The 14723-nt window shown below is 50.0% G+C and overlaps 1 protein-coding gene across 7 annotated transcripts in view; it reads left to right on the forward strand.

The window, feature by feature from the left end:
* Positions 1-2868: 2868 nt before the first annotated feature.
* The window catches only part of MIGA1 (mitoguardin 1), a 42237-nt gene continuing 30382 nt past the window's right edge, over positions 2869-14723 (forward strand). The window contains exons 1-7 of one of the 7 annotated variants that reach the window (XM_073544855.1): positions 3074-3204; positions 8265-8376; positions 9307-9484; positions 9916-10046; positions 10517-10628; positions 12508-12644; positions 13420-13543. In XM_073544855.1, the coding sequence (XP_073400956.1) occupies positions 8293-8376; positions 9307-9484; positions 9916-10046; positions 10517-10628; positions 12508-12644; positions 13420-13543 (766 nt within the window). In that variant the 5' untranslated portion in view covers positions 3074-3204; positions 8265-8292. Of the gene's footprint in view, positions 3205-3670; positions 5831-7918; positions 8138-8264; positions 8377-9306; positions 9485-9915; positions 10047-10516; positions 10629-12507; positions 12645-13419; positions 13544-14723 lie in introns of those variants that run through there. The other 6 variants (XM_073544853.1, XM_073544856.1, XM_073544854.1 and 3 more) reach the window with 6 other exon arrangements.

A 14723-nucleotide genomic window follows, 5' to 3' on the forward strand; every position in this document is an offset into this window, starting at 1 on the left:
CCGCCACAATTACACTGTACAGTCAGAGCCACAGCCGCCGCCTCCCGCCACAATTACACCGTACAGTCAGAGCCGCCGCCTCCCGCCACAATTACACCGTACAGTCAGAGCCGCCGCCTCCCGCCACAATTACACCGTACGGTCAGAGCCACAGCCGCCACAATTACACTGTACAGTCAGAGCCGCCGCCTCCCGCCACAATTACACCGTACAGTCAGAGCCGCCGCCTCCCGCCACAATTACACTGTACGGTCAGAGCCACAGCCGCCGCCTCCCGCCACAATTACACTGTACGGTCAGAGCCACAGCCGCCACAATTACACTGTACGGTCAGAGCCACAGCCGCCACAATTACACTGTACGGTCAGAGCCACAGCCGCCACAATTACACTGTACGGTCAGAGCCACAGCCGCCACAATTACACTGTACGGTCAGAGCCACAGCCGCCACAATTACACTGTACGGTCAGAGCCACAACCGCCGCCTCCCGCCACAATTACACTGTACAGTCAGAGCCACAGCCGCCGCCTCCCGCCACAATTACACCGTACAGTCAGAGCCACAGCCGCCGCCTCCCGCCACAATTACACTGTACGGTCAGAGCCACAGCCGCCACAATTACACTGTACGGTCAGAGCCACAGCCGCCACAATTACACTGTACGGTCAGAGCCACAACCGCCGCCTCCCGCCACAATTACACTGTACAGTCAGAGCCACAGCCGCCGCCTCCCGCCACAATTACACCGTACGGTCAGAGCCACAGCCGCCGCCTCCCGCCACAATTACACCGTACGGTCAGAGCCACAGCCGCCGCCTCCCGCCACAATTACACCGTATGGTCAGAGCCACAGCCGCCACAATTACACCGTACGGTCAGAGCCACAGCCGCCACAATTACACTGTACGGTCAGAGCCACAGCCGCCACAATTACACTGTACGGTCAGAGCCACAGCCGCCACAATTACACTGTACGGTCAGAGCCACAACCGCCGCCTCCCGCCACAATTACACTGTACAGTCAGAGCCACAGCCGCCGCCTCCCGCCACAATTACACCGTACAGTCAGAGCCACAGCCGCCGCCTCCCTCCACAATTACACTGTACGGTCAGAGCCACAGCCGCCACAATTACACTGTACGGTCAGAGCCACAACCGCCGCCTCCCGCCACAATTACACTGTACAGTCAGAGCCACAGCCGCCGCCTCCCGCCACAATTACACCGTACGGTCAGAGCCACAGCCGCCACCTCCCGCCACAATTACACCGTACGGTCAGAGCCACAGCCGCCGCCTCCCGCCACAATTACACCGTATGGTCAGAGCCACAGCCGCCACAATTACACTGTACGGTCAGAGCCACAGCCGCCACAATTACACTGTACGGTCAGAGCCACAGCCGCCACAATTACACTGTACGGTCAGAGCCACAACCGCCGCCTCCCGCCACAATTACACTGTACAGTCAGAGCCACAGCCGCTGCCTCCCGCCACAATTACACCGTACAGTCAGAGCCACAGCCGCCGCCTCCCGCCACAATTACACTGTACGGTCAGAGCCACAGCCGCCACAATTACACTGTACGGTCAGAGCCACAGCCGCCACAATTACACTGTACGGTCAGAGCCACAACCGCCGCCTCCCGCCACAATTACACTGTACAGTCAGAGCCACAGCCGCCGCCTCCCGCCACAATTACACCGTACGGTCAGAGCCACAGCCGCCGCCTCCCGCCACAATTACACCGTACGGTCAGAGCCACAGCCGCCGCCTCCCGCCACAATTACACTGTACGGTCAGAGCCACAGCCACCGCCGCCGCCTCCCGCCACAATTACACCGTACAGTCAGAGCCACAGCCGCCACAATTACACCGTACAGTCAGAGCCACAGCCGCCACAATTACACCGTACAGTCAGAGCCACAGCCGCCACAATTACACCGTACAGTCAGAGCCACAGCCGCCGCCACAATTACACCGTACAGTCAGAGTCGCAGCCACCGCCTCCCACCACAATTACACTGTACGGTCAGAGCCACAGCCGCCACAATTACACCGTACAGTCAGAGCCACAGCCGCCGCCACAATTACACCGTACAGTCAGAGCCACAGCCGCCACAATTACACCGTACAGTCAGAGCCACAGCCGCCGCCACAATTACACCGTACGGTCAGAGCCACAGCCACCGCCGCCGCCTCCCGCCACAATTACACCGTACAGTCAGAGCCACAGCCGCCGCCACAATTACACCGTACGGTCAGAGCCACAGCCGCCGCCTCCCGCCATGGCGAATGCTGAATGGAAAGTTAATGAAGGAAGTTCTCTCTTATCGGAGATGCCGCCGGCACCGCGTGTTCTTCTGTCGGTCCGATCGGTGGGGATGTCTGTAATGTGGAGCTGAACAATCATCTGATGACTGTGATCAGACAGGGCTGAGGTGCGGAACTACAAGACCCAGCACTACAGGCCACGAGGCGGCAGCAGAAGCCGCAGTGTGTGCACACAGCCTGAGGCTGAGGCTGTGTGCACACGCTGTGGATTCTGCTGCGGTGTACAGTACCATGATTCCTTAGGCTGTGTGCACACGCTGCGGATTTTGCTGCGGTTCCGCAGCGGTTTTGGCCGCTGCGGACCCGCAGCAGTTTTTGCTGCGGTGTACAGTACAATGATTCCCTATGGGAATCAAAAACCGCAGTGCAGACGGTGCGGAATTTTCCGCGCGGATTATCTGCGGTTTTCAATCCGCAGAAAGAATTGACATGTCACTTGAGGAGATGAAAATCCGCAGGTAAAACCGCAGGTCTTTTGACCTGCGGATTTTACAAAATCCGCACCTAATCCGCAGCGTGTGCACACAGCCTGACTGTCAGGACGCTTCCGATGGACGCTCAGCCCTGTGCGGAGGCTCCTAGCGAAGAGACGCCAGTCATGATCACCGCCGGCGGACACAGAGCGAGGGGCGGTCACAGTCCAATAGCTCATCATATGCCCAACTCCACCGGATCGGGGCAGCTGGAGCGGGCGGCGGCACCAATGCTCTGTCCACCCCCAGCTCAGGGCACAGACCGCCTCTTCCTCCTCTCTGCTCTGTACCGGTCGCTCACATTCGGCCCCTGGATACATTGTATCCTCAGTCTCCGCTCTGGCCCCGCCCCCGGAAGCGGCCCCTCCCCCGCTGAGGCTCCGTCAGTGCTGGGACAGGTAGGTGCGGAGGATGCAGCTGTGTACAGGGAGGGCAGACACCTGGCCTGTGCGTGCTGGAGACAGCAGGGGGCGGCATCCCCGGACAGCGGCAACATGCAGAGGAGACAGAAACCCCCCCATACTACCAGCACCAATCCCCCCAGCACTCTGCAGCAACCCCCCCCATACCCCAGCACTCTGCAGCAACCCCCCCATACCCCAGCACTCTGCAGCAATCCCCCCATACCCCGGCAGCAATCCCCCCCCCCCATACCCCAGCACTCTGCAGCAACCCCCCCCATACCCCAGCACTCTGCAGCAACCCCCCCATACCCCAGCACTCTGCAGCAACCCCCCCATACCCCAGCACTCTGCAGCAACCCCCCCCCATACCCCAGCACTCTGCAGCAATCCCCCCATACCCCGGCAGCAATCCCCCCCCCCATACCCCAGCACTCTGCAGCAATCCCCCCATACCCCAGCACTCTGCAGAAATCCCCCCATACCCCAGCACTCTGCAGCAATCCCCCCCATACCCCAGCACTCTGCAGCAATCCCCCCCATACCCCGGCACTCTGCAGAAATCCCCCCATACCCCGGCACTCTGCAGCAATCCCCCCATACCCCAGCACTCTGCAGAAATCCCCCCATACCCCAGCACTCTGCAGCAATCCCCCCCATACCCCAGCACTCTGCAGAAATCCCCCCATACCCCAGCACTCTGCAGCAATCCCCCCCATACCCCAGCACTCTGCAGCAATCCCCCCCATACCCCAGCACTCTGCAGCAATCCCCCCCATACCCCAGCACTCTGCAGCAATCCCCCCCATACCCCAGCACTCTGCAGCAATCCCCCCCATACCCCAGCACTCTGCAGCAATCCCCCCCATACCCCAGCACTCTGCAGCAATCCCCTGGTCACATCTCATATGTGGCCTCTATTATAACCTATAGACACAATTAACCCCTGTGAAGCCGCCGGCCTCATTGGAGGGAAGGTTTTTGTTTGGGGCATGTGCCCAACAGACTGTGCTGAGATCTGGAAAAACGGGTGGAAAAATGCCGGCAGGCCGCAGTCCGGTGCACTTTACACACGAGACAGCGCCACAATCCGGAGGAGCGGCCGCAATCTGCGCACACGACTTGTCTAACAATGTATAAACCGAGTTCAGATGAGCGATGGTTGGTTTCTTGTCAGTATCGTCCATGTGTCCCTCTACACAAGGACAATTATAAAAAAAAGGTGAAATGCCGGATATTGTTCAGCGAGTAATGGCTGCAGTGGGGTCACTAATGCTGGGGGCCGTCTGCGGGGCCGTGTGGCTGCCGTATTTTATAACTCGCACATCCTCCAGATATATATGAAGGCATGATGACGTTCATCCGCTCAATGCCGACTTTTATTCCCCATTGACTTGCATTGGGGTCGGGTTTCAGATGAAACTCTGACTTTTTTTGCCCTAGTTGAAGCAGTTTCATCTGAAACAAATTTTGTTTCATGAAACCCGATCCGACCAAAGTCGCTCAACTCTAGTTGTGTGTTGTTGTTTTTTTTTTTTTGGTGGAGGGAGTGTGGGGGGGCGGAATCCACTACAAAATCCGTGTCACAGATTCTATGTGACCATAGGACTGCTGATCACATGTGTGTCCTCCAGACATGAGTCCCGCGTCTCCAGGATCCATCGGGATCTTCTCACGGGTTCTAGAGATCTGTAATTCCCAACAATAATCCCAAGGATCCACTGGGACCCCTCTCATTCTGAGAACAGGACCCTGAAATGCCGCACGTGTCTGACCTGTGCTCCGTTTCATCGGGGTATTTCAGAGCCGTGTTCTCGGGGTCAGTGGGCTCTCCGCAAGTTTTCACCTGATCTGTGGAGTAATGTTGGGAACAAGCTCGATCCTGCAGGGTGTGAATGTACCGGACTCCGGTTTTCCAGTGTGTCTGTGTATATTGTTTATGGGATTATTCACACGGTCAGTATTTTCCATCAGTATTTGTAGCCCAAACCAGGAGGGTGATGGATCCAGAAGTGGGGACGAGTTTCTCTTCTGCTTTTCCTCTCATTGTTCCTCTCCTGATTTTGGCTACAAATACTGATGTAAGATTCTGACCGCATACTGATGGTGTGAGCGTGGCCTGTGCGCTTCTTCACGCGTCGGGGTTTGTTTCTTTGCCAAAACCAGGAGTGCACCTTCCAGAGAAGCTATAGTTGGGTGCTGGCCGCCTGCGCTGTGTTTTGGAGACGCCCCTGGTCTTGACTTACAAATACTGATGTGTGAATGAAGCTGGTGATTTCGGGATACGTTTTCCAGGAAATGCGCCCAAAGAGTAGATTTTTCCTTTTTTTTTAGCAGCTATTTTTGCTCTACATAAATGAGATGTTTAAATGTGTGAAAAAATTCTGGCAAAAAATCCGCCAGTCTGAGAGCAGCAGTCCTCTATTGGCTGCAGGTAATTCTGTCTGACCATGAACCCCCTGTAGGCTTTCTCCTCTGGGTGGGGTCTAGGGGACTCACATTGGGAGACATCTTGTTGCCCCTATCTGTTCCCAGGTGCGGAGGTAGAAAGTGCGTCAGGACTCGTCCAAATGTCTGTATTCTGCTCTCGTTCCAAATGGGCGGCTCGCAGACCGCTGCCGGGGTAAGCGCTAGTTCACACTGCTGGTTTTGCGTATGCAAACATGATCTCTTTTTCACCCGTCCGGCGTCCATCTTATTTACAATGTATTAGACCTTTCTCTATTTTTAATTGTAGATGTAGACATACAATGTACCGAGCTCTGCACGGATGAGAAACCAGTTTTTCATGCTCCGGTGTGAACACAGCTCTAAAGGGTCAGGAGGATTTTCCTACTGAATCCAGCAGCCCGTCTGCATACAGGATCCCCGCCTTGTGGTAATCCAATCCAGCGCTGAGAAAATAAGCCTTGAAGCCACATGCAAATTAGTCTGGAAATGCATTGGGGGCATGGCCATGTATTGAGTCCACGGACACGCCCCGATTGCACTTCCAAGCTAATTTGCATGTGGCTTCGGCGCTCGATTTCTCAGCGCTGGCACATCGTATTACTACACGACACGGATCCTTCAGCTTCTTGTACTATTTACTCCCCTCTAGTTTTAGAAGTGAAGTCGTCCTGACTCGTTTTCTATAAAGGGGTTTCCCAGGGAATGCTATAATCTCTGATGTAGGGATCACATCCATGTTACCGCTGCAGCCGATCACTGACCTGTACAGTATCATGCCATTAAGGCCAGTGATCGCCACAGCTGAGACTAGTGATTGGTTGCAGTGGTCCCGTCCATATATGACTTTTGAATGTTGTTTGAGACTGCCGGGACCACCAGAGCGGCCCGGGGGATGTAATTTTTCTATTTTGTGTTAATAACTTTGTAAAGTAGGGCATCTACTCTGTACAGCAGCAATAACGTACCGTGCAGTGTACACAGTGCTAAGTCCTGCCATACCGTGCACAGCTCGCACACAAGGATGGAGGGTCATCCGTCTGTCTCAAGACCAGTGCATGGCCAGGAACATGAATGAGCTCTTTCTCACCAGCAGGGGGCGCCGTTCTATTTTCTGACTTCCCCTATGGAAATATATGGAGGAACATGCGTCCTGTGTAAGAACTACACCGCCATAATTCAGACTAGATGCCTGCCGTCACCAGCGCTGCGCCTCCTCTGACCAATCCTATATACTTTTCTGATCTGAACTAAATCTGGGATTGGGATCTTTACGCGTAGCTTTCAGTATTGCACGTCACTCATACGTAAGCTGTTGGGAGTTATAGTTCCACAGTGCATGTCGTAGGGCTTTGCTGTGTTGTATGACAGTGGTATAAAGGAGGAGTTCTGAGCACCGCACCTTTTTTTGCACCAGAGATGTTATTTTGGGCATAACTCGTTATTGTTGATGAGTGAACGTTCTCGAATAAGGTGTTATCTGCGCATGCTCAAGTGTTTCCATAGTATCTCAGGCGTGCTTGAATAAAATGTTTGAGTTTCTGCAGCTGCTTGATCTTATTGGGAACATATTATTCGAGCACACCTGAGATACTGGGATAACACCCGAGCATGCGCAGATAACGCCTTATCCGAAAATGTTCACTCATCACTACTCTTTATCTTTTATCTGATGGGGATCGATTGCTGATATCTGAGGGTCCGTGCGCTGGCACCTCAAGCGAACCAGAGACTGGGGCCCTGCGATTCAATCTTCATTGGAGCGAAAATGCACATGCTGAACTATTTCTATAGACTATATACTATAGACAATGAACTTGATGAAGGCCGCGCATGTGCACTTCCACCCCACTCCGCACAGGGCTGCAGAGCCTCGGTCTCAGTGGTCGGACCTCCGTTGATCAGTGAGTTACCCCCCTATCCTATAGGTGAGGCCGGGGATATCTATTTCAGTCTAAGGCAGTAGATAGGTGATGCCTATTAGATTTAGATCTCTTGGACCCCCAGCTATCGTCAGAACCGGGCACTGGTATCCCTGGTTCCCCCCTGGATGAAAGACCTCGGCAATGAGAAGAAGATGGAGCCGGTGGTTCCGCATCCACAGCTGATGGAGGTGAAGAGCAGCGGCTCTCTTCATTACTGTCATAGACCTGAGCGGAGCATCACTGCGCATGCGCAACCATCTGCACCATATGACATCTGCGCCCTTCATCTAAGATCTACATGTAACCTGTCACTTAGTTCAGATGTTTTCTCCTTATAGTCTGCAAATGTAAAAAAAAGGGAGGTCTGTCCAACCTGGGTCTGATTTGTGGACGAAGCTCTAAACTGTGCGATTGCCGCTGACCGGTTGGTTGAAGACACTTGGAACAATAAATAAGAAACAGATGATAAAATCAGCTCAAAAATCGGATCCGGCACACAGATGAAAAACTGTTTGGAATTTTTTTTTTACGAGAAAAATCACGGGTGTGTGAATCAGGTATAATTCTGCCACAACGGTCCCTCGACCGTCGCCTCCTTGCGGAGCAGCTGGACGCCGTGGGTCATCATGCTTACACCTTGTCTATACGTAGTGTATGATCCTGATGTCATCGTTTTATCCTCAGGACAAGTCTGATCTCACCAGAGGACACAATGGCGGAGCCGCAGCACCCGCTCAGGATGGCCGCCCTGCGTGTCGTGGATTTCCCCTTGTCCCTCTACAACTCGCTCACGCAGGTAATTGGATGAAGGTTTGGGGCTTTATCACCTTCTCTCTCCATGGCGTGAGATCAGGAGCCGCGTTACCCCACCATCATCTGCCTGTAACATCAGTGAGCGCCGATCGCTGCCGTGTAACCTCTGAAATGCCGCTGTTAATGACGTCGTAAATTAAGTGGTGTGATGACGCTGAGGCGTCCATATTAACACCCATTATGGCCCCCACCCACAACGTCGATAACACGGTGCAAATGGGTTTCTTGTTGAAGACCCCGATCGATACCATCTTGGATTGTCCTGTGAAGTCCGGCCACGAGGCCCTAGTGTGTGCCGTATTCTGCAGCTCGTGGGTATTAAAATACACAGAGTACATACAATCACAGTTTTTTAAACTATTTAAAAAAAAAAAAAAAAAATACAAAAAAAAGCTTAAGTGTAAAGCCCCTCACTTTTCCTCATCCAAAATAAGGTAATAAAAAAGAAAAAGTACAAAAATAATCATAATTGACAATGTGATCTGTGAAAATATAAAATTACGGTAAATGGCAAAAATTTAAAAAAAAAATCAAATCCCTAAAAAATCCTGGTTTAATAGTTGCTACATCTACAGCAAAAACACCTTAAATGCCCCCAAAATAGCACCGCTAAAAACTACTGCTCGCCAAGCGAAATTACAAGCGCCCCTCCCCTCCATCAACGGAAAACTAAAAACGTTACAGCGCTCAGAAAATGACGACACAAAGCAATTTTTTTTTTCCTTTTACAAAATTCTGAATTTTTGTAAGCCGGTAAAATAATGAAAACCGCACGCGTTTGGTGTTACCGTAATATTACCGTCCTGGAGAATCGGTGACCAGGTCGCTTTTACCGCTGTAAAAAAAAAAAATGTGGGTGGGAAATAAAAAAGGAGAGAAAAACGTTTTGATTTTCTCACACTTTACGTTCCAGCTGAAGTCATTTCCGGGGCTGAAGACGATCTTCGCGGTCACCGCCGTCGGAGCGGTGTCTATTATTTTTCTGGCTCGTCATTTTAAAAGGAGGAGAGGGAAGATAAAAAGTCCAAATTGTTCCTGGGAGCCTGGCAATCTCCTGCTGGACAGTACCAAGCAGGCCGCCCTAGAGAAAGGTGGGTCCCCGTACACAGACTGTCCCCAGCAGAGGCGAGGGTGACTGCAGCGCAGAGTATTTCAGGACGAGTGATGGGATTATAATAGTGAAGGCAGGTGGTGATGTCACACAGAGAGAAGAGACACGAGAGAAGGACCCAGAGGTAGATGGATCCACAGCAGCACAGAGTATTTCAGGGGATATGCTATAAATTTCTAAGGTGGGAATGTAGTAGGAAAGTCCCAAGCAGCGCAGAGTATTTCAGAAGAGGATCTCCTCGCTCATGGTGATGGTGTAGGGTTAATAGACGTTGTCTGCAGTCACGGAGAAATACGAGAGCGCGGGGTCCTGATTACTGTGGAGGACGATCGTCTGCCACCTCCGTCCTCACGTGTACGCTGTATATACGGTGCGGCCGTGTGACGTCCGGCTCCTCTCCTTGTGCCGCAGGCTCCAGCTGTTCCAGTAGCCGGCAGAATCTGACCCTGTCCCTGACGTCCGTGAAGGAGAAGGGATCCCAGCTGCACCTGAATGGAGGGCTGGACAGTAAATATTCGGGCTCCGTGCAGAGCCTGGCGTCCGTAAGTTTACCATGGCAGCTGATCACCAATCTGTCCTGACCCAAAGAAAGCAGATGTCACCCTCCATGTATACTTTAGTGAATATGTTCCCCATGAGAAAAAGTGGCATCTTTTTTGCACTTTTGTATTTGCCTCGACACTTTCCAGGATGAACATTGTAAATTGTATATTATTCTATAAACTGTACATTATCGCACAGATCTAAATGAAAAATACCTGATATATCTGTTGAGCCTTCAGCGCTCCGTTTCAGGACCTTAATTCCCCCTTAAACACTAGTAGAAATCTCAGCTGCCTGCTGCCACCACTAGGGGGCAATCTCTGTACAAGTCCTATTGAGATCAATGTAAAGAACGCCCCCTAGTGGTGGCAACTTGCAGGAACACAGAGATCATTTTCAGCTTTCTTGGTATGACCCCCCCCCCCCCCAACTGGCTGTTGCTCCACAATATCTTTCTTCTTTGATTTAGGTTCGAAGCATTAACTCGTGTCACAGCTGCAATCCATGGGATAAAGGAGAAGACGAGGATATTAAGCTTGTAAACATCCCGGTTACCACCCCCGAGAACCTCTATCTGATGGGTAAGCGAGGACTTGGACAGCATCACTGCTTTTACAGTAAAGAATCCCCTTCTTTATGAAGAATCTTTCTTATGCATGACTCCAGTCGTCCGCCGCTGATCCGTTCTGCTTTGTATGTGTCGTATACTGACACCCTCACTCTATATAGTAGCTATTTTTCATATTTTGGGCTCATTTGCTTCTAGCAGCTTTAACAGCAGTTGTTTGGCATTGTACAACAAATTGATAAAGTTTTACTTACCAGCTCCCTTGGGGCTTGTAGGGGTTTCTGTACTTTAGACATGACATTGAAAAATCATTCCCCACGATGTCACAGTACGGAGTCTGTGAACTGTTTTAGAACAGGAGTTAGAAAAAATAATTGATTTGGTTCCGGGTGGAATGTTCTATGTGGATAATGGAGGCCGAAAAACCGCAAAACCTAATCCGACAGGATGAAGAGTCCATTTCCGCATCTTGTTTACGGAGCGCTTCCTGCCCGTGCGGATGGATTAGGGTTGGCATCTGGCTTATCCAACCGGATTTATTGCAGGATCGGCAGCTGCTTTCCATCTTCTTGGATAAATGGGAAAACAAACATCAGTGGTCGGATGCAGAACGTGGTCCCAGCCCAGTCTTCACTATCATTCTTATGCACATTTTGCCGCAGGTCGTCCGTCCAGTACTCGGCGAGCCGGGACCTGTGATTACGGGGTGCTGATGGCATTATCATGGCAGCCGGGGACTTACTGAAGACCCCTGTGTCGGCCATGTTTGTACACCCATGTAGCTCAGCCGGGGATCATCAATATTGCATTATACGAGCGGTCGCAAGTTCATGTCCCCCACAGGACCAATAAAAAAAAAAAATCACTTTGAAAGTTCCTATCACCACCTGTTTTTTTTTACCAAAACATGATTAAATTTTCATGCATTACTGTCCAGACTAATGAAATATCAGAATATTTGAGCTGCATTAAAAGATGAAATCGACATGTGAGAATCACTGATTATTTTGATCCCAGCGACTTCCATAAATATGGAATAAAAAGAGATGAGCAAGTTGTATAGATGGCAAAATGGTATCCATAAAAACACCAGCTAAACTATTACAACTCTCATCAACTTAATAAAAAAAAGTTAAACGTCATGGACAGCGAGGAGAAATAAAATAAAAAGTGAAATATGGTCTGCTGAGACTCTGTTGCACAGGGACCTGCATAAACCTGGATCCGGCCTCGTGTCGTGATGGTCGTGGTGCGATCTCAGAAGCAGGAGGGTCACAGACTATATTTTTCTTTATGCAGTACTTCAAAGTTGCCACAAGAGGGCATAGTTCCATTGATGCGAATAGTAAAGCAGCGTGTAAGGGGTCGGAAGCTGCTGGTTGTGGTTTGTGGAAGGGTAAATTCACACTAGGCTTTTTTTCAGTGGTTTTTTTTTTTTTTCTGCAGCAAAACCCGATCTCTTAGCAGGAAAGAAGCTGCAGAAAAAAAATCATGGTTTCCTTTTTTTTTTTTTTTTTACTGCGTTTTTGCTGCTGTTTTGGCATGCTAGATTAGTCTTTTGTGCATGCTGATGAAGTTTAGTGTTGGAAAAAAGTCCTATTCTATAGAGTCCGGTTTTGGCACAAAAAAACACAGCAAAACCAGATACCTGCATTTTTTGGTGCATTTTTCACCACCCATTCATTTCATTGGGTGAAAAAACTCTGAAAGAAGTGACAAGCTCCATTGTGCAAAAATCCATGCAAAGCAAAAAATCCTGATGATAAAAAACCCAAACTGTGCAGATGAGTTTGCTGTAAATCACAGCTGAAAATCTGCATTAAAAAAACTGCAAAAATGCCTAGTGTGAACTTGGCCTAAACCTGTATAAATATATCTATAACTTTTTTAAGGAATGGAGTTATTTGAAGAGGCGCTGCGAAGGTGGGAACAGGCCCTCTGTTTCCGAAATAGGCAGGTGGAAGATGAGGCGAGCTGCGGATCCATCAGAATCGGAGCTGGGGACGCCATTGCTGAAGAGAACCTGGAGGTACTGTGAGCTTTACCAAACCCTTATATTCCCATCTCTGACGTTAATGGCCACAGGACCAATCTGACATATGAAGTGGCCGCACATCCGCAGATTTCTCTGTTCATTTCTTTGCGTTCTGAAACAACATAAGAACTTGCCTGCTCGGATATTTTTCTGACTGCCAAAGATATAAATGGTAGATCGTCTCAGCGCTTTACCCCCAGCGATCTCGGGCTGTACCTCTGCTGCAGTCACTAACGATCAGATGAGATTTGCAGAGAACGTGGAGGCAAGTGACCAATTCTTCTGCAGCGCCTCCGCAGGAGTAATTAAGCATTACATGGCGCCCATTGAAGTAAATGGACGATTGTGTAATACAGGGAGAACGACCCTTTTTAAAGCCATTTTCTGCTCTCAGACGAGCTTTAAAGGGGTATTCCCATATTATAAAGAGGTCTCATCTACAGGATATGCCGGCACTTTATCTTTTGTGGGTTCACCCTCTCGGACCCCTGCAGAATGAGGAGTCCACTTTGCTGATTTAGCTCTGCATCCTCCTTTCTATCATGCTCGGCTGTGAGGGTCCTGCTGTCGGCTCGGGGGCACGCTGCTGTTTCCTGCACAGTACAAGGCATCACTGCGAAGAGAAAAAAAATTAAAGGGGTTGTGGACCCACAGCAGCATTGCAGCCCCTTCATTCTGCAGACTGGTGGGCTCCCGGAGATTCTAAAGTGATATGTTAATTTATTAAATAGGAACGTCCCTTTAATAGACTATAAATGTCAACTTCTAGGACATCATAAGTGCAGAATTCATCCATAAGCTGGAAGCCTTGCTGCAGCGGGCATACCGCCTCCAGGAGGAATTCGAGGCCTCGCTCGGGACCTCCGATCCAGCATCACTGGCCAACGACATAGGTAAGAAATGAGGACTCCACCTACGGTGGGTGCAGCTATTGGCGCGGATGCTCATGCTTCTTCTCTGGGTATCCCTTCTAGTGTGCAGAACCAGTAATTGCAGCTGCTGAGATTTACGTGATGTTCACAGCAGTACAGAGTATTTCAGGAGCTAGAGGTTCACATCTTGTCACAATCTGCATCATTCCAGCAGCTCGGACTAATTTTTAGATCTCCTAACTGGGAAAATCTACAATGGCTTTGTTGTTGGGTCGATACAAACCTTTCATCTTTGCCTTGGTAAGATTGGGGGGTGGACATAGAGGACTGCAAGATGTCTATTATTACCAGCGGAGGCCCAGGGTATCCCGCATCTATCTGCAAAACGTCCATTAAAAACCCAGTGCATGGTGTAATTACCCTTAAATGCTCTTTCGCCTCCTACTGGACAGAAGTAGTACTACACCTTAAACTAGTAATAAACAGTTGCAGGTAACTTTTCATATCAGATTTTCAGCTGATCTTGTGATGGGGTCGGGTATTTCCTTGCAGCCCTTAGAGAGTCTCACAGAGATAAAATCTCCTTTTCTGCAGTCAATATCTGCTTTTACCTTTCTATAAAGTCTCTCTTGACGTCTGGGAAATGTGACTCTCGATGTCTGGGGGGGGGGCACATTTAATAAGTTGTAAATTAGAGGAAGAGACCCCATTCAGTCTGTATTGCTCCGCATATGTAAATTTAATAAAAGGTGTGAAAGTGGAACTATACCCCCCGATCCAGCACGAGCGTGATATATAGTATCAGGGTCCGTCCATCCTGAGCGCAGGTGCAGTCATAATGTTTCTTCATTGATTGTACTGCCGACCTTTGATTTGTGTAGAAAGGATCATTTGTTCCAGCACATGGGAAGAGTTTTCTCACGTGCTGCACTGGAGGGTGGGGGAGGTTACACTCGGCAGGTCGTCACAGCTGACATGTGCTATTTTCAGCTCCAGATAATAAATAAGGTCAGAACTAATAAAGTATCACATTCTTTATCCGCTGCTATCAACTCTGTAACAAAAAATAGTAATGATTAAAAATGACAGAATTGCTGCTGTTTGTTCGCCTCTCAAAATATGGAGTAAAAAGGGATCTAAAAACCAATGTATCTAATAATGGTGCCAACCGAAGCCACAATCTCTTATTAAACTCCATTAA

This window comes from Dendrobates tinctorius, unplaced genomic scaffold, assembly GCF_039654945.1.
Source record: "Dendrobates tinctorius isolate UK_male_01 unplaced genomic scaffold, ASM3965494v1 ptg000138l, whole genome shotgun sequence".
In the NCBI taxonomy this organism is placed as follows: Eukaryota; Metazoa; Chordata; class Amphibia; order Anura; family Dendrobatidae; genus Dendrobates; species Dendrobates tinctorius.